The sequence below is a fragment of the Mobula hypostoma genome, chromosome 5 (genome assembly GCF_963921235.1).
Source record: "Mobula hypostoma chromosome 5, sMobHyp1.1, whole genome shotgun sequence".
Taxonomy (NCBI): Eukaryota; Metazoa; Chordata; class Chondrichthyes; order Myliobatiformes; family Myliobatidae; genus Mobula; species Mobula hypostoma.
The window spans coordinates 123,235,354-123,259,695 of record NC_086101.1 but is presented as its reverse complement, the minus strand read 5'-3'; the positions used below and the strand labels follow the sequence as shown (position 1 = coordinate 123,259,695).

Sequence of the window (24,342 nt, the reverse complement as noted above, 5' to 3'; positions counted from 1 at the left end):
ACCATTATACCAAAGCTGAGGTTGAATGAAATTAGAGAATGGAGAGAATAACTTCTATATCTACGCTCCAAAAATAACAATCATCAATTGGCATTCTTCCAAATCAACAATTTTCCTCATAATTCAGAGTAAGCTACAAGTCAACTGCAATGCATCTTTCTTTCTTATTTTGCACAGAACTCACTGGTTAGCTTTTCTCTCTACTAGCTTGCTTAGATTTTATTCAAAATCAAAACATAGTGATTCATCTAAATCTGAGCTCAAAACAGAAAATGCCAGAAACATTCAGCAGGTATGCAGAGGGAAACAGAATGAAAGTTTTAGATGGCCAACCTTTCTTCAGGACTTCTAGTTTTATCTACTCCCCGTTCTGTTGGAAGCCTCTGATCTGAAATATTCACACATTATCTTTCTCTAAACATACTGCTTAACTGATTTTTTTTTTGCATTGCCTCTTAGCATTTCAGGTTCCTAATATCTGCAGTATTTTTCTTTTGCCTATTCTAGATAAACCATTTTCTTGACATCAAAGATACACTGAACATAATGTATCTAGCCAACCAATCCAAACTCCTATATAATCAAATTCAAAGAAATGTTGCCCACTCACAAATGTCACTCTTACCACCAGAGCTTAAATATTCAGCTTACCATTTGATATGTTTCGTTCAACATCTAATATCCAACACAAGCTAGAGCCAGGAAGTCTATGATATAATTAAGGTCCACAATATAATTGGTAGTCTCATCATTTTGAAATGTTTTTCTCATGCTTTTATTCTTACAGATCACTTAATACTTAATCTACTGAGGAAAGAAATAGTTAGCAAATACATTCAGATTTCATTTTGAGAGACTGAAGATAATCATCAAGTTTGAAGATTATTTAAGTTTGCAATTTTTCTTTCACTGGATTGAGAGTTTTCCTCAATTGCTTAGCTTCAATAAAGGCAATGGATTTGCACCATTTTGTAAGGGGAAGAGGAAGATGGATGGATTTGAGAGTTTTATGTCATCATAAACTCTTGCCTTGTTTTGTAGATTATATTAACGTGTTAATTTTGAGTTATGTAAAGCAAGTCATATAAAGCACTTTACTTTTTAAGTCTCAAATAACTGAAGACCTATAAACCTAAATATGGCCTTTTGCCTCATTAAAACAATGATTTATGTTCAGTACATTTGCTGTTGTTTTATACTTTTCATCCTGAAGGAAGAACAAAACATTAACTGTCAATCTGCAAATATCTCATTAACACTGCTAAATAATTGGTGCTCCAGGCAAGTCAAAAGCCCTGTTGCATCTTATTATCAAACATACTTATGAGAAAAGAGGAAAGCAAAAGCTGTAAATTTCACATAGTAGACAATGATTCAATTCGATATCTTCATACAGTTCTGAATAGCTTTCAATTCGCCCTGCTGACCCACCTTCATGCTCTTGCTGCAGGCACATGGTCAATTCCTGAATGGTAGTTTTGTCTACAGCAGACTGCACTCTCAGGTAGTCTAGCTCCTCACTAAGGTTCATACTGCAAGGTAAGAAACCAGACGTCCGATTACTGGTAATCTCAAGTACAGCTGTTATGTACAACAATACTTCTACAAAGAGAATATTTTTAAGTAACTTGGTTACTCAGGAACTAGGAAGAGCCAGAGTTGATGAGATATTCTCCAAAGTAAAAAAGCTTATTTGGTTTATTACCAGTAACCACACTAGCAATTTTTACACTATCTGCATTTATTTTTTAAAAATCCTTTCAATATCAATGATTGATTTTTCACTTAATTGCCAATCAGAATGCATGATTATAAACATGCTCCTTTGAATTTACTTTGACATGTCTGCTATATTGTCATGACAACATTATAAAAACACTGATTACATGATATTCAATGGCAGTTTTATCTAAAAGCAACAACATTCTATTAATAGCATATTATAATTATCATATAAAATACACAGTACAATTTGCCAACCAAAGTTGACACTTATGGTTCATTTGTGCCTTGTCCCATCCAGCTTTGTTCACTCTCTCTCCCGACCCTTGAACCAGCATGGATTTCCATTCCTGTGGCAGCAAGTTTTCATAACTGCTTTGGTTGAAAAACAATTTTCTAATTACCAACTGGATTTTGCAGTACTATATAATCTTATATACAGTATCACACAGGTGGTGACCATCTAGTTCTATTTATTAAAATCTCCCATTGATACCAAACCTTTTTTACATATTTGCCAATCAAACTGGCTTAATTATAAACATACTACTTTCAAGATTCTTTGATGTCTATTATATTGTTATATATTACCTGTCACTGGGCAATGAACAGATTTTTCCAGATGGCTATAAGTTGACTCCATAGGTCAGACAATACACAAACATCACTTATTATGGTACCATATTTCCACTGTACTGTATGCGAGGGCAGGAAGGAGGAGGAGCAAGCGGGGGGAGGTGGGGCAGGCGGGAGGAAGGGCGGGACGGGCTGAGGAAGGGAGGGGTGGGTGGGGAGGCAGAGTGGGCAGGCGGAAGGAGGCAAAGTGGGGGGGAGAGTGAGGCTATATGGGGATAGAGGAAGTGAGGGGTTCTTTAAAAATATTTATTTCCCTGTGACCCATTATCTCACACATGCTTATTAAGAACCTCCATCACCTGACACTCCTCCAACCTAATATGCTACAGATAACTTATGCCAATCTATTAACACAAAGAGAACATGCAAGTTTCTCACTGACAGCATGACTGGTTGGAAACACCCTACACAATGACCCAACAGCACAACAGCCAGTGCTCGACTCTCAGCCACAGTTGCTGCTGGTTGGAATTTACACATTCTCTCCCTTGGTGATCTTCTCGCATTCCAAAGATGTGCCAGTAAATTAACTGATGAAGTCACAGTCAAACAGTATAGAATCAGTTCCTTTGGCCCAAATGGTCCTCTCCCCTCTATACGTACATTGTCCAAGGATGCTTTCCTGAATGCAGACTCCTATTCCACTCCATCTAAGCCCTTAACTGTAAAACAATCTCAGTTTATAGCAGAAAAATTAAAATTCTTTACTATGACAATCCTATTATTATTTCAACTCTCCACAATCTCCCCGTATATTTGTTCTAATTCCTGTTGAACTCCGGGGGTTAAAGTACAATCACAACGTCAGCATCCCCTTTACCCCTTTCTTCTTTCTCAGCTCCATTCATAAAGTCTCACCAGATGATCCATCAGTATTTTCATCTCTGACTACTGCAGTGACACTCCATGTAATGCAAATATATATACACACACACTTACTATAATTCAGTTTTTTCTACTATTATGTATTGCATTGTACTGCTGCGGCAAAGACAACAAATTTCACAACGTATGCCGGTTATATTAAACCGGATTCTGAGTCTGATAAGCTGTCAGGTCTGCCCCTTACTTAGCCATGTTTCCATAATGACTCTAAAATTGCAAACCCATGTAACTATCCAAGCCCTAAATTTATCTGCCTTACCTGTCAGACCTCTTACATTGAAATGAATGCAAATTGATCCAACAGGTTTTCCTCACCCACTGCCATTTTACTACCTATCATGCCCATTTAACTTGCCGTCACAGGCTTTTGCATGACTTTCCACCCTTCCAATCACCTCCCTGATGGTTGGGACCCCACCCTAATCTAGTTGAAACCCACCATAGTAGCACAAGCAAAACTGCCTGCCTGGATATTAAACCACCTCTAGTTCAGAAGTAAGCTGTTCCTCTAATACAGCTCATTTCTGTCCCACAAAGCAACCTAATGTTCCAAAAGTCAAAGTCCCTGTCCTCTACATTAACTTTTCAGCCACAAATTCATTTATAGTAACCTCAAAGCACATGGCACTGGAAGTTATTCAGAGAAGACTCTTCTTAAGGTCCTGCTGCTTCTTTCTTTGCTCCCTATATTCACTCTGCGTCAACGTGCATGACCTCTGGCTGCTCATCCTCTCCCTCAAGGATGTTCTGTAGCCACTGGTAGCACCATGGACACTTGCACCAGGAAAACAGCACACTAATCTGGAGCCATTCTTGGGTCCACACAATCTTCTTTCTGCCCCCAATTCAAGTGGATGAAACAAACCGCCATAGTAGCATAGCGGTTAGTGAGATGCTATTACAGCTTGGAACATCAGAATTCAATTCTGACATCATCTGTAAGGAGTCTGACGTCCTCCTTGTGGAATGCATGGATTTTCTCGAGGTGCTCCAGTTTCCTCCCACAGTGCAAAGACATACCTGTTAGTAGGTTAATAGTCGTTGCAAATTGTCCCATGATTAGGTTAGGGTTAAATCGGGGGTTATTGGTTGTTGGGCGGCATGGCTCAAAGGGCTAGAAGGGCCTATTCTGTGCTGTATCCCTAAAGAATAAAAAAAATTGAGGGAGTTGACAGGTATATGAAAAACAATTTAAGTTGCAGGGAGGCAAGAGAGGTTATGAATCAAATGGCATAGCTTTAAAAGCCAGCATCATACACTATGTGACAAACGGCCTTCTTTTATGTTGTCAAGTAATGTAACATTACATTGCTGGTCACCATACCTGAACTTTCCAGCAAATGGAAACCCTCTGTCCGTGATGCCAAACCCTTTCATAGTGATAAATATCTTCATCATACACTGGACTAAACTTTTCAAGGGAAGAAGCACAGGCTGTTCATCCTTTCTAATGAAGTGTAAACACAGAAACGGTATAACTGGTCTGAGAATGCCTGGCGTGGATAAAGACGTGGCTGACAGGCAGGAGGTAGCAAGTGAAATTAAAAGAAAACTTCTCTGGTTGGCTGCTAGTGACTAGTGGTGTTTGTCGGGGGTCAGTATTGGGACTGCTACTTTTCACATTGTTTATCAATGATTTAGATAGTGAAATTGGTAGCTTTGTGGCAAAGTTTGCAGATGATACAAAGATAGATGGAGGGGTAGTTAGTGCTGAGGAAGCAATGGAATTGCAGCAGCACTTAGACAAATTGGAAGAATGGGCAAAAAAGTGGCAGATGGGTAATCGGTGCTGGGAAATGTATGAAAATATATTTTGGTAAAAATAAAAATAGCTCAGACTATTATCTAAATGGGGAGAAAATTCAAACATCAGAGGTGCAAAAGGACTTAGGAGTCCTCGTGTGGTAAAGGCGCCAAATGCAATGCTGGCATTTATTTCCAGGGGAATAGAATATAAAAACAAGGAATAACGTTGAAGCTCTTTAAGACACTAGTCAGACCATACTTGGAATATTGTCAAGTTTTAGGGCCCTTATCTTAGAAAGAATGTATTGTCACTGAAGAGAGTCCAGAGGAGGATCATGAGGATGATTTGGAGAAAGAAGGGGTTAACATATGAGGAGCATTTGGCAGCTTTGGGCCTGTTCTCACTGGAATTTAGAAGAATGCCTGAGGATCTCATTGAAACCTACCGAATATTGAAAGGACGAGGTATGGTGGGTGTGGAAAGGATGTGTCCTCTGGTGGAGGTATCCAGAACTAGAGGGCATAACCTCAAAACTGAGGGGTAACCTTTTAGAACATAAGTAAGGGGAATTTTTTTTAGCCAAGGAGCGGTGAATCCGTGGAATACTCTGTCACAGACTGCGGTGGAGACCAAGTCCATTGGTATATTTAAAGCAGAAGTTGATAGATTCCTGACTGGTCGAGGCATCACGGGATGTCGTGAGAGGGCAGGTGTATGGGATTGAATGGGATCTGGGATCAGTCATGATGAAATGGCAGAGCGGACTTGATGGGCTGAATGGCCTAATTCTGCTCCTATGTCTTGTGGTCTTATACTTGTATTCCTACATTTGCATCTTCTCCAATGCCCTTTGTCTGTTATAACAACTAGAACTATGCACACTACTTTGGAATGTGATCGAAACCATGATTCAATCAAGTTTAGCAAAACACTGCTACTTTTCTCTAGAAACAAACCTTAATTCTTGTTTTTTAAAAAAGCAAACACGAGGAAATCTGTAGATGCTGGAATTTCAAGCAACACACATAAAAGTTGCTGGTGAACACAGCAGGCCAGGCAGTATCTCTAGGAAGAGCTACAGTCGACGTTTCGGGCCGAGACCCTTCGTCAGGACTAAGTGAAAGAAGAGCTAGTAAGAGATTTGAAAGTGGGACGGGGAGGGGGAAATCCAAAATGATAGGAGAAGACAGGAGGGGGAGGGATGGAGCCAAGAGCTGGACAGTTGATTGGCAAAAGGGATATGAGAGGATCATGGGACAGGAGGCCTAGGGAGAAATAAAAGGGGGAGGGGTAAAGCCCAGAGGATGGGATTAAAATGTGTGGCCACTGGGAGATCCTGCTTTCTCTGGCGGACAGAGTGTAGGTATTCAGCAAAATGGTCTCCCAGTCTGCGCCGGGTCTCGCCAATATATAGAAGGCCGCATCATGTTTCTTTTAAACTTTTAGTACTTAATGACTCAGATTTAATTATTCTGTAATCCTATTTTTCTCAGATTAACAACCATACAGAAGAACACTGAGAGGACAATTCTCCCAGTCCTGAAGAAAAGCAAATAGTGTTCAACAAATGTGTTAAAGCTCATTGACGATGGAACTAGAAAGATGGATGACGTGGAACCAGACAATATATTAGATTTCCAAAATAAGACTTTAAATAAGACTTTAACCACACAAGAAAGTGTCAGAAGAGAGTAATATATTAACATGCATGGTGGATTAGTTAACAGGTAGAAAATTGACAGTAGGAAAATAGATAAATTTTCATGTTGCCAAGTTTTAACTAGTGTGGTACCTTACAGATCACTACTGGGGCCACAATCAATTATAAACTACATTAATGAATGCAATGCACCCAAGCCTGCTGAGAATCATAAATAAGTTGGCATATGTTATGAGGAAATGTGAAGTCATCCATATTGGATGCAAGGTAAGTTTGCAAAACTGACAAAGGCTTTTTTGAGTTTTGCATCAAACTACCTGCTAATTGAGATCAAACTACTCAGTCAAGATGGCTTAATTCATCCATTCTTCAACCTATTTCATCCATGCTAACCAAATTCACCTACGTTAGTCCCAGTTTTCTACATTTGGCCCATATTCCTCTATTCCTTTCCTAACCCTGTACCTGTCAGAATTCTTTTTGAATGCTGTGATTGTTCCTGCCTCGAGCACTAAAAACTCTTTATCCCATAAGCAACCGAAGGTCCAGTTAGAAACAGTGAAAAAGACACCAATGAGCCACCAAATACTGATCATATACTCACCCTCCCCAAAACTTCCTAACAGCAAAATAGTCAGCTAATGTTGGAATTGCTTCTTGAAACCAAAAAAAAAGTTCTAAAATAAATATTAAGCAAATACTAGAGACGTATGTATTTATATAAACGACGGAAAATTCTGAAAAATGTAATGACCATCCATTCTCAGAGCAGATATAGGCAGTGAGGAACAAACGAGGATTTTGAGAAGTCTAAGAAATGCAAGAGGACACTTAAGAGGGAAATCAAGAGGGTTAAAAGACATGGCTTTGCTCTAGCAGACCAGGGTGAAAGAGAATCCAGAAGGTTTCTACAGCTTTATTAAAAGCAAAAGAATAGCAAGAGACAAAATTGGTCCTATCAATGCTCAGAATCATTATCTATGCATGGAGCCAAAAGAGATGGGGGAAGATTTAAAATGGATCTTTTTTGCATCTGTATTTACTCAGCAGTTAGACACAAAGTCTACAGAAGTGAGGCAACACAGCAGTAAGGTCGTGCATGCTATAGGGATTACAGAGCAGCAGGAGGTCCTTGCTGTTTCAAGGCAAATTAGAGTAGATAAATCTACAGGGCCCGTAAGGGTATTCCCTCAGACTTTGTGGGAGGCTAGTGCAGAATTTGCAGGGCCCCTGGATGTGGTATTTAAGATGGTCTAGGTAACAGGTGAAGTGCCAGAAGACTGGAGGATAGCTAATGTTGTTCCATTGTTTAAGAGAGGCTCTAAGAATAAGCCAGGAGGTTATAGGCCAGTGAGCCTGATGTCAGTAGTGGGTAAGTTTTTAGAAGATATTCCAAGGAACTGGATATATAAATATTTGAATAGACAGGAAATAATTAGGGATAGTCAATATGGCTTGATGCATGGTAGGTCATGTCTAACCAATCATATAGAGCATTTTGAAGAGGTTACTGGGAAAGTTGAGAAAGGAAATGCAGTAGATGCATGGTCCTGGCTTTTGATGAGGTCCTGCATGGGAGTTTGGACAAAATGTTTAGTCATTTGGCATTCAGGATAAGGCAGTATATTGGATTTGACAATGGATTTGTGGGAGAAGGTAGAGAGTGGTAGTAGATTGTTGCCTCTCTGACTGGAAGCAAGTGACTAGTGGTTTGCCACAGGAGTCGGTCCGGGGTCTGCTGTCATCTGTATCAACAGTCTGGATAATAATGTGCTAACATGCATCAGCAAATTTGCAGATGACATTAAAATAGGGGGCACAGTGAATAATGAAGAAGGCTACCAAAGCTTCAAGATTGTTTAATGTCATTTCTAGTATACAAGTACTAGAAAACAAACTAATTGTTACTCCAGACCAAGTAAAGAACACAATTAAATAAAAACACAGTAATAATAAAAAAACACAATAAATATAAATATGTAGGATAGCTTATATAGACAGATTGAATGAATGTACATAAAGTGATGCTAGGCACAGTAGAGTCTGTACATAGGGTGACGGACAGTAAATGATAAAGTAGTGGTGGTTGGGAGTGTGGAGGGATGGGTTACTGGGTGAAGGTATTGATCACAATACTGCTTGGGAAATTTCCAGCAGTTTCTGGACCAGCTGGTAAAATGAGCTGAAAAATAGCAGATGGAATTTAATGCAGACAAGTGTGAGGTGTTGCACTTTGGGAGAACAAACCAAGGTGAGACTTACACAGTGAATATTAGGCAATGAGGAGTGTGGTAGAACAGAGGATATATGAGAATACAGATCCATAATTCATTTAAAGTGGTGTCACAGGTAAAGAGGGTTGTAAAGAAAGCTTTTGGTACACTGGCTTTCATAATTCAAGGTATCGAGTACAAGAGTTGGGATGTTACGTATAAGATGTTGGTGAGGCCTAATTAGGAGAAATGTGTGCAGTTTTGGTCATTATCCTACAGGAAAGCTATCAATAAAATTGAAAGAGTACAGAGAAAATTTACAAGGATGCTGTCAGGACCTGAGTTATAGGAAAGGTTGAATAGGTTAGGACTTCATTCCCAGGAGTGTAGCAGCATGAGAGGAGATTTGATAGATCTGTATAAAATTAAGAGTGTAAGGAGGCTTTTTCCACTGAGGTAGGGTGAGACTAGAACTGGAGAGCAACACTCACAACACGCTGGAGGAACTCAGCAGGTTGGGCAGCATCCGTGGAAAAGATCGGTCGACGTTTCGAGCCGGAACCCTTCATCAGGACTGTAGAGGAAAGGGGCAGAGGCCCTATAAAGAAGGTGGGGGGAGGGTGGGAAAAGGCTAGGATCCAGGTGAAAAACCAGTAAGGGGAAAGATAAAGGGATGAGGGAGGGGAAGCAAGGAGGTAATAGGCAAGAAAGGTGAAGAATGAATAGGGGAAAACACAATGAGTAGTAGAAGGAGGCGGAACCATGAGGGAGGTGATAGGCAGCTGGGGGAGGGGGCAGAGTGACATAGGGATAGGGGAAGGGAGGGGGGAGGGAATTACCGGAAGATGGAGAATTCTATACTCATACCAAGGGGCTGGAGACTACCCAGACGGTATATGAGGTGTTGCTCCTCCAACCTGAGTTTAGCCTCATCATGGCAGTAGAGGAGGCCATGTATGGACATATCTGAATGGGAGTGGGAAGCAGAGTTGAAGTGGGTGGCTACTGGGAGATCCTGTCTGTTTTGGCGGATGGCGCGCAGGTGCTCGACAAAGCGGTCCCCCAATCTGCGTCGGGTTTCACTGATGCAGAGGAGGCCGCACCGGGAGCACCAGATGCAATAGATGACCCCAACAGACTTACAAGTGAAGTGTTGCCTCACTTGGAAGTACTGTTTGGGGCCTTGAATGGTGGCAAGAGAGGAGGTGTAGGGACAGGTGTAGCACTTGCGCTTACAGGGATAAGTGCCAGGTGGGAGATCCATGGGGAGGGACGTGTGGACCAGGGAGTCACAGAGGAACCGATCCCTGCGGAAAGCAGAGAGGGGTGGAGAGGGAAAGATGTGCTTAGTGGTGGGGTCCTGTTGAAGGTGGCAGAAGTTTCGGAGGATAATGTGCTGGATCCGGAGGCTGGTGGGGTGGTAGGTGAGGACAAGGGGAACTCTGTCCCTGTTGTGGTGGCAGGAGGATGGGGTGAGAGCCAAAGTGCAGGAAATGGAGGAGATGCGGGTGAGGGCATCATTAATGACAGCAGAAGGGAAACCAAGATCCTTAAAGAAAGAGGACATTTGAGATGTCCTGGAACGGAAAACCTCATCCTCGGAGCAGATGCGGCGGAGACGGAGGCACTGGGAATAGAACTAGAGAGCATGTATTAAGCGCAAAAGCTGAAATAAGGGAAACATGAAGGAAAACTTCTTCACCCAGAGTGCGTTGAGAGTCTGGAACAAGATGGCAGCAGAAGCTATGGATGTGGGTTTGATTTCAACACTTAAGAGAAGTTTGGGTAAGTACATGGAAGGTTGTGGTCCTGATGCAGGTTGACAGGACTAGGCAGAATAATAGTTTGGCACAGACTAGATGGGCCAATCGGCTTATTTCTGTGCTGTTGTTTACTATGACCTTATCCATGTTTGAAGAGAAACTGAACAAAACAGCATTTACAAGAAGTCAACTTTACAGTAACACCTTATTTTAAGAAGTACAGACAACCTGAATGTTTTTGTTGCAAATCACAGCAGTTTTTTTGAGTTTCTGAAATCAATTAGTGGTTTAATTGAATGAAAAAGATTAATTCACGAATTTTGCAAAAATATTCCCAACTCAGAGCTATGTGTACTAGAAGTACAGTTCACTGAATATGACAATTAGCCTTCCTGATTTAGAGAAACTCCCATGATCAGCTTGTAAGATTAGAATATTTAGATATGCATGTACCATAGCTGCACTTCTGGTCCACTCTTCCTGTCTGCAAAGACTCACGTTGATACATTTGTCACAAAATATTTGTTCACTGGGAAGTATGTCAAAAAGCACCTCATTTACATGCTCTCCACCCACTTCTTTCAACTTTTTTTCCAGGTTATTTCAGAAGAGAATGGCATCCTTCTTTCCACTTTGCCTTGCAACAGCATAAGCTCAAACTCATGCAAACAATGCTACAGGGGATCTGCTGGCAATTTTATATGTTTTATTTGCACTTACAGCAAGTAAATAAATAATTATGGGCAAAGTTCCACATTATCTATGTTTCATAATTCATAAGCATTCAAGGTATCATCACAAATTACATATTCCTTTCAGACAGTCTCTTGCATCCACTTTTTTTTTTGCTCACTGAGGGCAAAGGACACTCATTAGTCCCAACACCCACAAGCACTCCAGATGAAAAGAAATTAACTAAGCAATTCCTTTAACTATATTAAATTTCATTAAACTCAAAGTCTAACACCATTAGGTTGAAGCAAAACTCAGCAGGGGGACCACTGCAAAATTTAAAAATTCTCTTTGGCTAATAATTTTAAAAGAAACAGCAAATTCCTTGCAGATATCCTCTTCTCTCCCCATCATTAAAGAACTGTGTTTTACACACCATCTTTTTTCTGGTAGCAAGAGACATCTGTCACTTCTTTTGGTTAATATTTCCAGAAATTGATCTTAGATCTCAAAACTTAATAAAAGTTAATCAGAATGGCAACATAATTTTACATTTTACAAAGATTTCTCATTCTTACATTGCAACTCGAATGTGAATCACTACATAAGTAGCCACTCTGCACAGCTCAGGGACTCCAAAGTGAGAAATTTGCACTCGCTAATCCTTACAACTCACAACTGATCTGAGCACGGTAGCATAGCTAAAACTAAAGCCAGGACATAGGGAAAGGATTGAGAAAAGAGCCCAAATAAAATCAGCTGTTTTCTGGTTATTAATGAACCAACCAGTTAGAATAAAGTGCTTCCACTACATAAGTGAAGCAGTGGATCAATCTGTTCTTCAATGGTAGAATCTGACCATAATTTCAAAACCATGAGATATCCATTAGGCTGCCCCTTGTGTATAAAAATGCAAAAGCTTAACATAGCTTAACATACATTGTGCAAGCTGACACCAGACCCATAATATGAGTCTGCTACTGCCTTCTAAAGTATATTTTATTTGTTGACTGACATTGTCACTTATGTGTTCCCAATGGAATTTTCATACAGAAGTAATACATAATTCTGAATAAAAAGATTATCATAATGCTTTCAGCAGTAATGTGAGGACTGTAAAGTAACTGACATTATGCTTTTGTGAATATTTGATATATGGCATATTAGCATCAGACTGCTACCATAAGAAATGATCACCATTTTTAAAATTTTATAATGCAAGCACATCATCTTTTATGCTTGTTTTGGGAGTTGAAAGAGAAAGTGTTCTTGTATCTTAAGGTAGACTACATCTGGAAATATGGTAATTTTAAAAAGAAAAATATTTAATTTTGGTGTAATTAGGAGTAGCAAATTGTAACCTCTAGTCACAAGCCATACTAAAATATTACTTTGTTAGAATTAATTACTACAGTTGCTAGGTACATAACAATATATTCCAGTTAAATTTAACCAACTTTGCATAGAAAAGTACAGCAAGAGCAATTATAAGTCCAGTTATTTGTTACAATTGGACAACAAACAGGATCAAGTCACATCAAATCTCCAGTTGTCTGCCACCAATGTTGATTTATTGTCTGCCACTAAGCTTAATAATCTAGAAGATAGTTTCAATTCAAGTAAAAAAGAATGTAGATTTAACTAAAACCAGCCAGATAACAATGTCCCTTTAATCTATTATCTTTTTTCTTTGGAGTTGAGAGGGATAATAAATCAACCATGATAGAATGGCAGAACAGACTCGATGGGCTGAGTAGCCTAATCCTCTCTTTTTAAAGTGCAGTTTTTGCACCAGTAACAAACAATGAGTGCAGGATCTCTTTGGAGTCACTAAATTGAGATTATTACTTATTGCCTGCATTCCATCATATTTTAGCTAATTGATATGAGTGGGGCAACATATCAGATGGGAAAGCAATGAGATTTTTTTCCAAAATCACAAAAATGTAATTTCACATATATAACACACACATACATACAGTATGTGTATAAATAGTGGCTGGACAATGAAGCTAGCTTTTAAGAAATTTCTTTTAAGAGCTCACAAACATAGTATCAAAGCAATACTCATTGTATTTGTTTCAGAAAACACAAGTTTTCTTTAATGCTTTATTTAATACTCACTCCAACTTGAAAGCTATGTGACGGGATCAATGCTAACCCCCGAGGACAGCCTATGCACAGCAAGAAAGAAAGTGACTCCCCTGTGCTCTCTCCAGGTCAGTTCCAAGGACCGTGTTTGCAGATACGCACCAGATCCTTAACAGCCAGCTCTGCTGCTACCAGTAATTAGCTTGGACAGCTCTGGCTCCAAGAGAGGCAGCAAGGCTACATCATAATGAGCTCAGCTGGGATTAGCAGGACAGTGCAGGGAACAGAGAGAGATGAGACCTTCTATATCACGTATGTAGCAAGTAGATCAAACGAACACGGCTGGCTAGGTTATCCCCTCACCACCTTATTCAACAAATGAAGCACGGCAGTGTGCAAAATACAGGCTAATGAAGAGCGACACCTCCAACAGATGAGAGCCACATTAATTAACACAATCCCCCTATCACATTATACAGATATTGTTACCACTACTAAACTTGTCACTGCAGCTGATAGGAAGAGACTGGTTTATTTGATAAAAGAAGTTGGCCTGTTTTTATCCTTGCGAGGAATTCCTCTGTGTGGCTTTTAGGCACCAGAAGATCAGACAGATGTGATATGGCTCTGCATGTGTAAATTTGCTAAGAAAAGAAAACTCACTTTTCAGTCAATAGCTTTTTGTGTTCTCGTTTGAAGTACGCTAGTTCGTTCCATACACCATCACTGTCTTCCTGCCGCAGCTGCCAAGGATCTGCGCGCTGCTGTTTGCCTTTGCTGTAGAAATTTGTGGGTCATGATATAAACAAGAAACATGAAGTTATTCACAACTTTCATTAAATTCTTCCCCTTTCTAAACATAACATTTCATAGCCTAAAAAAAACTTGTGTTATAACTGCAGCCAAATCCACTATTCAGTTAAAATGAAGAAACTAATCAAACAGAAAATTTTGCTCTACAAACAATTCCAAAACTAAACTGCCATATTCATATTGTCCAAGGTCTGATCTATAATTCCGAGGCAAAAAGTTGTTGGTAGAGTAACTGAAATACAATTCTGTTGTTCCAAGTGTACATGTAATTGAAAATCCATGTTGACTTTCCAGAAGCAACAATGAAAAACAAAGGAGGAGGAAAGGAAAGCATTTATGACATAAATTTTATGAAGGGAAATGATTGAAGATTGGGGCCATGGCCAAGACTGGTTCAGGAAAGGTGCTCCACTAAAGTACCTCGAACACAATCTTAGAAATGTGCTGCTGCCTTCATATGTCAGTGATTCTAGTGCCCATTCTGTGCACTACACAGTGAATTTGCTGCCAATGGGAACTTAAAAATCTTAGTTGCAGTAAAAAAAATCTGTGCCATCTGTCTATGCTACAGTCTAACTTGGGTCTTAGGTCTCTGAAGAGATCTAGCCCAGTGTGGCATTCATTTTGTAAAACTAATGTTTAAAAAAAATGGCTCCTTAATAACTTAATTAAAAACATGAAAAAGATTCTACATTCTTATTTCACAGCATTCAGTGATTAGCACTGCTGGGAGCTTTCACCATTTTTTCCATTGACTCGCAGAATTTGGGCATTTCTTGCCCATCCGTTATAACTACTGAAAATGTGGTGGTGAACTGCTCTGATACTCTACAATGTATATTACAGAGAAAATCTAACAATGTAGTTCGGCAAGGAGCTGAAGAATCTTGAAAGCATGGTTATGAAAGAATTGCAAAATATTCCTAGATGAAGTAAGTCTAAGATTTGAACAACATTTTATGAATGGTATAAATGGCAGCCAATGTGCGTCTGTGGTAATCAACTTATCAGCCCATGCGTGAATATTGTTGAGCTGTGGTGGCGTAGTGGCATCAGTGCCGGACTTCGGGACAAAAGGTCCTGAGTTTGAATCCAACCGGCTCCCCTGCACGCTTTCCATCCGTGCTGGGTTACGAGCTGGTGATCTCTTTGGAAACTCACCCCGCAGAAGCCAATGGCAAACCACTGCTGTAACTTGCCTCATACGCAGTTCCCAACTACGTCAGAGAGGCATAGAGGGAAATCATCCGCTAACCGGAGAAACTCCGGATGCGACGTACCTTTCCTTTCCTTGCCGTATGCAGGCCTCATTAACTAAAAAACTGTGGCAAAGAGGAATGTGTAAATATCAGTAAATTACCCTATATTTGACCTTATGATGGAAGGAAGGAAGTCATTGAGCAACATGGCATAGATACAGGCCATTCTGCCCAAACAGTGCCCACAAATCCCAATTTCCTGTGTTCAGCCCATCTCTCTCCAAGCCTTGCTCCTCCACATACTTACCCAAATACTCCTTAAATGATACTATTGTACTTGGTTGATGAGGGATATTGAGGAAAAAGGAGACATGTAGAATCAAGTGAACCCCTCAAAGATTATAAGGGATGTATGAATACATTTAAGGAGGAAATCAGGAGGGCAAAAAAGGGGCATGAGATCTTTTGCATCTTCCTTAGCCACAGGTGAGGTACTAGATGAATGGAGGACAGCTAATGTTGTGCCTTTATTTAACATGGGCTGCAAGGATAAGCCAGGGAACTGCAGGGTGATGAGCCTAACATCAGTGCTGGGAAAGCTACTGGAGTGGAATTCTGAAAGAGAGAGAATCTACTGTATTTGCAGTTAGAAAAGTTAGAACTATTCAGGGATCATCATCATGGCTTTGTGCATAAAATTCATCTTCCACAAATGAGTTTTTTTTTTAAAGATGATCAACAGGATTGATAAGGCAGGACATTATCTACATAGACTTCAAGTTCAAGTTTAATTGTTATTTAACCATACACATGAATACAGCCAAATGAAACAGCGTTCCTCTGGGACCAAGGGGCAAAACATAGTATCAACAGTCACACACAGCACATCTGGCATATATAATTACATTCCGGTAAGATGGTGGTGCACTCAGGCACAGTGACTCCTCCAGGTCCAATGAGAGGTGTATTTGTTCTATATGTCTTTTTTATGATCGCAAGTTGCTCGATAACAATAGAGCTGGGATTAATGTGTACCATTGTTGTCGCCTGGAAAAGTTGTGACCCATTGTGCTGAGACGGTGCATAATCCACAAACGGACAGAATGATTGACTTGGACATTTTTAAAATCAGAAGACACGGGAGCAGAATTACACCACTCTTCCCATCGAGTCTGCTCCGCCATTTCACCATGGCTGATCAACTCCCTCTCAACCCCATTCTCCTGCCTTCTCCTCATAACCTTTCATGCTCTGATTAAACAGGGCCCTATTAACCTCCGCCTTAAATACACCCAATGACATGGTCTCAACCGCCACCTATGGCAATGAATTCCACAGATTCACCACCCTCTGGCTAAAGAAATTCCTGGCCATCTCCGTTCTAAATGAACATCCATATATTCTGAGGCTATACCTTCTGGTCCTAGACTCCCCCACCATAACAAAATGTACTTTCCACATCCATTCTATCTAGGGTTTTCAATATTCGATAGGTTTCAATGAGATTCACCCCCGCCCACCACTCATTCTTCTAAATTCCAGTGAGTAAAGGCCCAGAGCCATCAATTGCTCCTCATATGAGAAGCCTTTTATTCCCAGAATCATTCTCAAGAACCCTCTCCAATGTCAGCACTTCCTTTCTTAAATAAGAGACCCCAAAACTGCTCATAATATTCCAAATGAAAACTTATCAAAGCCTTATAAAACCTTAGCATTACATTCTTGCATTTATATTCTAGTCCTTGCGAAATGAATGCTAACATTGTATTTGCGTTCATCACCAACGACTCAATCTGTAAATTAACTTTTAGGGAATCCTGCACAAAGACTCCCAAGTCCCTATGCACCACTTATTGTTGAATTTTCTCCCCACTTAGACAATAGTCTATGTTTTTAGTCCTTCTACCAAAGTGAATGAAAATACACTTCCCTAGTCTGTATTCCATTTGCCAATTCTTTGCTCATTCTCCATCTGTAGCCTCCCTGCATCCTCAACACTACATGCCCCTCCACCTATTATTGTATTGTCCACAATTCCGTCACACAAATCAATGACCTAGAACATAAAATGAAGTGGTCCTAACACTGTCCCCTGCGTCACCACTAGTCACCAGCAATCCACCAGAAAAGGTTCCCTTTATTTCCACACTTTGCCTCCTGCCAATCAGCCAATGCTCTATCCATGCTAGTATCTTTCCTATAATACCATGGGCTCTTAACTTATTTAGCAGCCTCATGTGCAACATCTTGTCAAAGGCCTTCTGAAAAGTACACAACATGCACCAATTCTCTTTTGTCTATCCTCCTTGTTGTTTCTTCAAAGAATTACTACCAATTTGTGAGGCAAGATGCCCCTTAGGGAAAACAAGCTGACTTTGGCCTAACTTATTATGTGCCACCAAGTTCCCTGAAACCACATCCTTAGCAATCGACTCCAACATCTTCACAACCACTGAGGTCAGGCTAACTCACCTGTAACTTCCATTCTTCTGCTGCCCTCCTTCTTGAAGAGATGAGTGACATTTGCATTTTCCAGCCATCCGGAATCATGCTAAAATCTATTATTGATTCTTGAAATATTATTACTAATGCCTCTATAATTTCTTCAAAGCTACCTCTTTCAGAACCCTGTGGTATAGTCCAGCTGGTCCAGATGGCTCTATCTACCTTCAGACTTTTCAGTTTCCCAAGCATCTTCTCTCTGTAATTGCAACTAAACTCACTTCTGCTCCCTAGCACTCTCAAATTTCCTGCATACCGCTAGTGCCTTCCACAGTGAGGACTGATGCAAAATACTTCTCAGTTCATCTATTATTTCCTTGTCTCCTATTACTACTTCTCCAGTATCATTTTCCAGCAGTCCAAGATCTACTCTCACCTCCTTTGTTCTTAATATTCCTGAAAAAGCTTTTGGTATCCTCTTTGATATTGCTGGCTAGATTACCTTCATAATTCATCTATTCGCCCCCATGGAATTTTTAGTTGCCTTTTAAATTCCCCAATCTCTAACTTCCTACCAATTTTTGTTCTATTATATTCCCTCTCTTTTGTTTTTTTTTCTTTTCTTTTTAAAAATTTTGTTTTTATGGGCTTTGACTTCCTTTCTCAGCCACGGTTGTATCATCCTACCTTTGGAATACTACTACTTATTTGGGATGTATTGAAACTGCACCCTCCGACTTTCTCTCAGAAACTCCAGCCATTGCTCCTCTACTGTCATCCTTGTTAGTCCCCTTATTATCAACTTTGGCCAGCTCCTCTCCCATGCCCTTGTAATTCCATTTATTTCACTGTAGTTCAGAAACATATGACTTCAGCTTCTTCCTCTCAAATGATTACTGACTCTTAAGGGATCATTTACCTTTTGCTCCCTAATAAAATCCGGTTCATCACACAACACCCAATCCAGAATAGCTGATCCTATAGCAGGCTCAACCACAAACTGCTCCAAAAAGCCACCTTGTCGATGTTATACAAATTCTCTCTTCGGATCCAGCGCCAACTTAATTTTCCCAATCTACCTGCAAATTGAAATCTCCCATGACTGTTGTAACATTGGCCCTTTGACATGCCTTTTCTAGCTAATTGTAATCTGTAGCCCACATCCTGGTTACTGTTCGAACGTCTGTACACAACTCCCATCAGGGTCCTTTTACCCTTGTAATTTCTTAACTCTACTCACAAGGATTCTACATCTTTCGATCCTATGTCACCTCTTACTAAGGATTTGATTTCATTTTATTTAAACCAAAAGAGACACGCCGCCCACTCTGCCTCATCTTTTCGATACAATGTGTATTTTTTGATGCTAACCTCCAACCAATAATCTTCTTTCTGCTACAACTCAATAATGCCCACAATGTCGTCCCTGCCAATCTCTAACTGCACAAAAATATCAACTACTTTATTCCACATACTGCGTGCATTCAAATATAACGCCTTCAGTCCTCTGATTTAATGTGGGCGTGAGACCCTGTTTGACATTGGTAATGTAGAATACCGCAAGTCTGGTTCAAAGGTACATTGGGGAAACGGTTGGGGAGGTGGAGGGAGGGCAGCTGCATTGCCTTGATTCAGGCAAGCTCAAGGCTTGAAGCCATGCACTTGCCAGTTGCAGCCACCCAAGAGAAGAGACACCGAAGCAAAGTGGGAGAACAGAGTCCTCTATGGGGCGCATAGGAATCCATACTGGGTTGAAGCCTGGCGCATCAGTGCTGCCCCCCCCCGTCATCGCTCATTGGAAGAACAAGCTAGACCAGGACTACAGTCATGCCACTCACACACTTGGGCTATTTTTTTTTGTAACTGTATGTTTTTCTGCATCATAACCATATGTACAATTTGTGCTATGTGTTATGTGCTGTAGGTAATGTGTGTTGCACTTTGGCCTCAAAGGAACACTGTTTCAATTGGCTATATTCATGTATGGTTGAATTATCATTGAACTTTGAACTTCAATTTAATTATGATAGCAGAAAGATATACAGTTGCAAAAAATAATACAGCCCAAGTCCCTGAGTGTCATGGCCTGTAGATAGAGGGTGCATGAATCAAAGTTCGAAGTAAATTTATTATCAAAGTACATATCTGTCACAAAATACAACCCTAAGATTCATTTTCTTGCAGGACAGCACTGACAGGAGGGGCCAGCCCCCCAACCAATACAGAATCCAGCAGTACACAGTACACAGCTAGTTCCAGTGTCTCGTTCCCTGATGGCCACGACCGCTGAATGCGAGGCATGATGGCATGGACCACGCAGCTACCCGAAGTCAGTCTCACCCATGAACTAATGAATTGGACTCAACAGTATTCCACATTGCCAATTTCCAGCAGGTTCTTGTGATCACAAGAAAAATGTCCAAGCCAACCATTTCCACTATTTGTTGAACCTTGCACCACCTCTGACACCATCTTCCCTGAGTGGCTGCAACAGGCTCCAACATAGTGCGCAATAAGTCCAGCTCCATTGTTATCATGCAACTCACTAGTGTGGTAAACCTGCAGTACTTGATGTTCTTGATAACCAGCAGTGTCTTGCAACTATGGAAAAACACGCAAGGGACGAACAATTACACCTTTGTTTGGACCCAGAGAAGTCTCTGCATCTGAGCATTCTGCCATCTTACTGGAAGTCCAATAAGACTGTTTGCAAAGTCATGCGTGGTAGACCAGTCTGGAAGGATAGATTACATGGAAGACAGAGTGAACAAGCTAAATGAACATAAAATTGGCTTGGTGGAAGAAATCAGAGGGTGGTAGAGCAGGACTGGTTTCTAGACTGGAGCCTTGGAACCAGTTGTGGACCACAAGATTAGTGCTGAGTCCTCTTTCAATATTAAGTTTGCAGATGACACCAAAATTGGTGCATGGCAGAGAGCGGACAATTAATGTTAGAGTCCTGATGAAGGGTTTCAGCCCGAAATGTCAAATACGCTCTTTTCCATAGATGCTGCCTGGCCTGCTGAGTTTCTCCAGCATTTTGTGTGTGCTGATTGGATTTCAATCATCTGCAGATTTTCTCTTGTTTGTGTTAGGATAACATATTACAGTTTCATAAGATGCTGATGAAACTGCACCGAGAATATTATGCAGTTATGGTCAACATACTTATGATGCAATTAAGTTAGAGAGGATGCAGATAGGATTCAAAATGTTGTTGTTACAGGGCTTTTTCCAGAGTGTGGTCATGTACGGAATGAGCTTCCAAAGGAATTGGCAGAAATGGGTAAAATTACAAAATTTGAAATACATTAGGACAGGGATAGAGACATGTATTTCAAAGGTTTAGAGGAACAGGCAAATGGAACCTTCTTGGGTTCCTTTGTCAGCATGGGTGAGTTGGGGCAAAAGGCCTTTTTTAATCTTGTGTAATTCTACCATTAATTAAACTGCTAGAAAAGGCTGAGCCTACATTACTGCACTGAGAAGTTTCTTACATCCAAATTAAAGACAACCATCTTTTCTTGTACAGAGTATGACCCCAACCACTAAAAGTATTACACAGAGTTTCCCCCAAGTCAGTTTAACCACAGCGTCTTGTTCAAGAGTGTTGAAGTGCAGAGAGCCCTAGAGTACAAGTACATAGTTCCTTGCAAGTGAAAACACAGGTAGATAAGATGGTGAAGAAAGCATGTGGCATAATTGATCATATGCTGTCTTGTTAAAGGCAGTGAATCTCACTTCATCCCTGGAATTCAGCTCTTTGGTCCTTATTTTGCCCTAGGCTATGATGAGGTCTAGAGTCACATAGACCTAACAATCGGAATATCAGTAAACAAGTATTCACGAGTAAATGCTCCTTAGTCATTTGATCTGCTGTTTACTGAGAGTAAGCAGATTGGGTGGTAACCAGACTGTACACACCCTGACTCTCCCTCCCCCCGCGTAAACAGGATATCAAGGCAACTTTTCATTTCACAATGAAAATACTACTGTAATAGTTGTACTGAAACAGTTTAGCTTGAAGAATAGCAAGAACTTTAATTCTAACACTGGAAGCAATCATTATTACCCTCATCTATAATATAGCAAAGTAACAGCAAGATACTAAGTGAACAAAAGGGTCAAATAAAATCTGAAGTAAACATTCACTTATAAGAGCTATCTCCAAAACTTGATTTTATTCTTTCCTGTTCATCCCTAGCATTTTCTTCATTAAATTCAAAGTGCAAATATTAGAAATATCTTTTTTCTTTTTACATTATTCTAAAATGGATCTAACGTCTCTCTCTTAAAGTCGGATCTACTTTTGTTGCAATAATCAATCCACAATTAGATACAAACTATACTGCCAGTTTCAATTAACAATAAAGTTTTACATGCAACACACATGGAAGCTGACGGAACTCAGCAGATCAGACAGCATCTTTGCTAATGAATAAACAATCAACGTTTCAGGCTGAGATCCTCTATCAGGACTGGGGTTAGTTTATATGCTCTTACACAATTTGTTCCCCTTCCAGTTCCTTTATTTGTCCTTTAAGTAACCTGTAGTTGTTTTGCAACACTCGTAGACGCGCCAGACGCTTGTCATGGGCCCTACTCAATTCCTCATTCTCTTGGTCCTGAATAGGAGATTAAAAGCAACAAGGTTAGAGTTCTTACTGGCTCAATACAGTATAAATTTGAAGGAGTCTTTTGATCTTCATTACATAAATAAAAACCTTTAATCCTAACTTTTTCACGTCTATGCAAAGATCTAAAAGTTGATTGGCTTTGTCATTCAAGCAAATAAAGGAGGTCTAGTAATCAATGGTTCTGTACAATTTGAAAATAAAAATCTTCAGTATGCAATCTGAGTGAGGGACAGTAGTTACGTTAAGTTTGCAGAGACTGAAAAAGTTAAAATAATAGAAATGATCTATCAACTTTCTAAGCCTGGACTGAAATCACCAATATCATCAAGCCTTGTCATTGTCCTCTGATGACCTAGTTTTAACTAAATTTGCCAAGAAAAAAAGTCTATCACTGTCAAATTTGAAACAATATAATCTGAATATTCTACAAGGAAGATCGACAATTTGCTGTTGTTACGAGATTGAATGCAATTCATATGTTTATCAAGATTTCCACATGCTCTCAGTGTTCCTAACCAAACTGTAATATTGCAATAGGCCTGCTAGGTAATATAGATTGAGGGGCTGTGAAGCAGACCAGTAGGGAGGCTTATGCTCATTTACATAGGGCATAGGGTGAGAGTCATCATGTGTGCAGTTTGGTCTCCTTATTTAAAGGATATTAATATGTTGGAAGCAGTTCAGAGAAGTTTCAGTAGACTGCTACCTGGAACAAATATGTTTGTAAATGAGGAAATGCATCTACTGTAGTTTAGAACAGTGAGAAAAGTAAATGAAACATAAATATTCTCATGGGTTAGACAGGGCAGATGTAGATTGGATACTTCCTCTTATAGATGACTTTAGAAAAAGGAGCCACAGCTTAAAAATAAAGACAAAGATGAGCTGGAATACTTTTTCTGAGAGGGTTGAGAGCCTTTGTATATTGAATATTTTTAAGTTAAAGGTAATAGATATTTGAATGGCAAGAGGATGAAAAGATACTACAAGTAAGCAAGAATACAGAGATCAGATAATACCAGAACAGCTTTTATCCTTTTAATTGGCAGAGCTAGCTTAAGGGGCTTGAGGAACTTGAAGGGCCAAGTGGCCTCCTCCTGTTCCAAATCCATTCGTATACATAATAAAGATGAAAGTGATGTGAACCCTGAAGTTATGAGTTCCAAAAAATATTTAAAAAGACAGGATGCCAGTAAATGGTTGCAACAGATGGAATTGTGAAAGCACACTAATATACAATAAATTTGAATGGCATTGCATGATTATTTTTAAATTAAGCAGCAGCAATGGTACTTGTTGAAATACTAGTGATGTTTCTTCTTCCATTGATCAGATAAGGAATATAGTTAAATACTATTCAAAGGAAACTTCCACAGACCATTACATTAGCAGTGAAACCTTTACTAGGGCATTAGATGTGCAAGTTTCCAGATATTCTGTTCTTTGATTTTGAAACTTTTACAACAACTACATTCAAGGTGCATAACTTTCTAATTACTTGGTAGACCAAAAAATGTGTAACAAAACACATAACTCTGAATCAAAACAGAACATGTCTCTTCTCTGTAGTAGGTCAGTATTTATTTAAGGGAAAAGTGTAGAGACCAAGGATGGCCAGGTGACACAAATGTTTTCTGTGCCATCAATAAGAGGGAAATACATGCTAGTTAATCACAACTGATGTGTCAGGTAAACTGGAGGAAGATCAGTGAAGGAAGTTAGATGAGGCAAAAGAAAAACATTTTGGAATAAAAACAGGTAATGATGGAAACACTCAGGAAGCAAGGTTGTATTTATGGAAAGAGATATAGAGTTAATATTACAGGTTGAAGGTTCTTCATCAGAAATGGGAAGGGGATGGA

The 24,342-nt window shown here is 39.9% G+C and overlaps 1 protein-coding gene across 4 annotated transcripts in view; it reads right to left on the bottom strand.

Annotated features, from left to right (window-relative positions):
- The window catches only part of cntln (centlein, centrosomal protein), a 538,558-nt gene that overhangs the window by 306,085 nt on the left and 208,131 nt on the right, over positions 1–24,342 (bottom strand). For all 4 annotated transcript variants that reach the window (XM_063048921.1, XM_063048919.1, XM_063048920.1 and 1 more), the window contains 3 exons: positions 22,347–22,468; positions 14,053–14,166; positions 1,432–1,532 (listed from right to left, as the gene is read on the bottom strand). In XM_063048921.1, the coding sequence (XP_062904991.1) occupies positions 1,432–1,532; positions 14,053–14,166; positions 22,347–22,468 (337 nt within the window). The remainder of the gene's footprint in view (positions 1–1,431; positions 1,533–14,052; positions 14,167–22,346; positions 22,469–24,342) is intronic.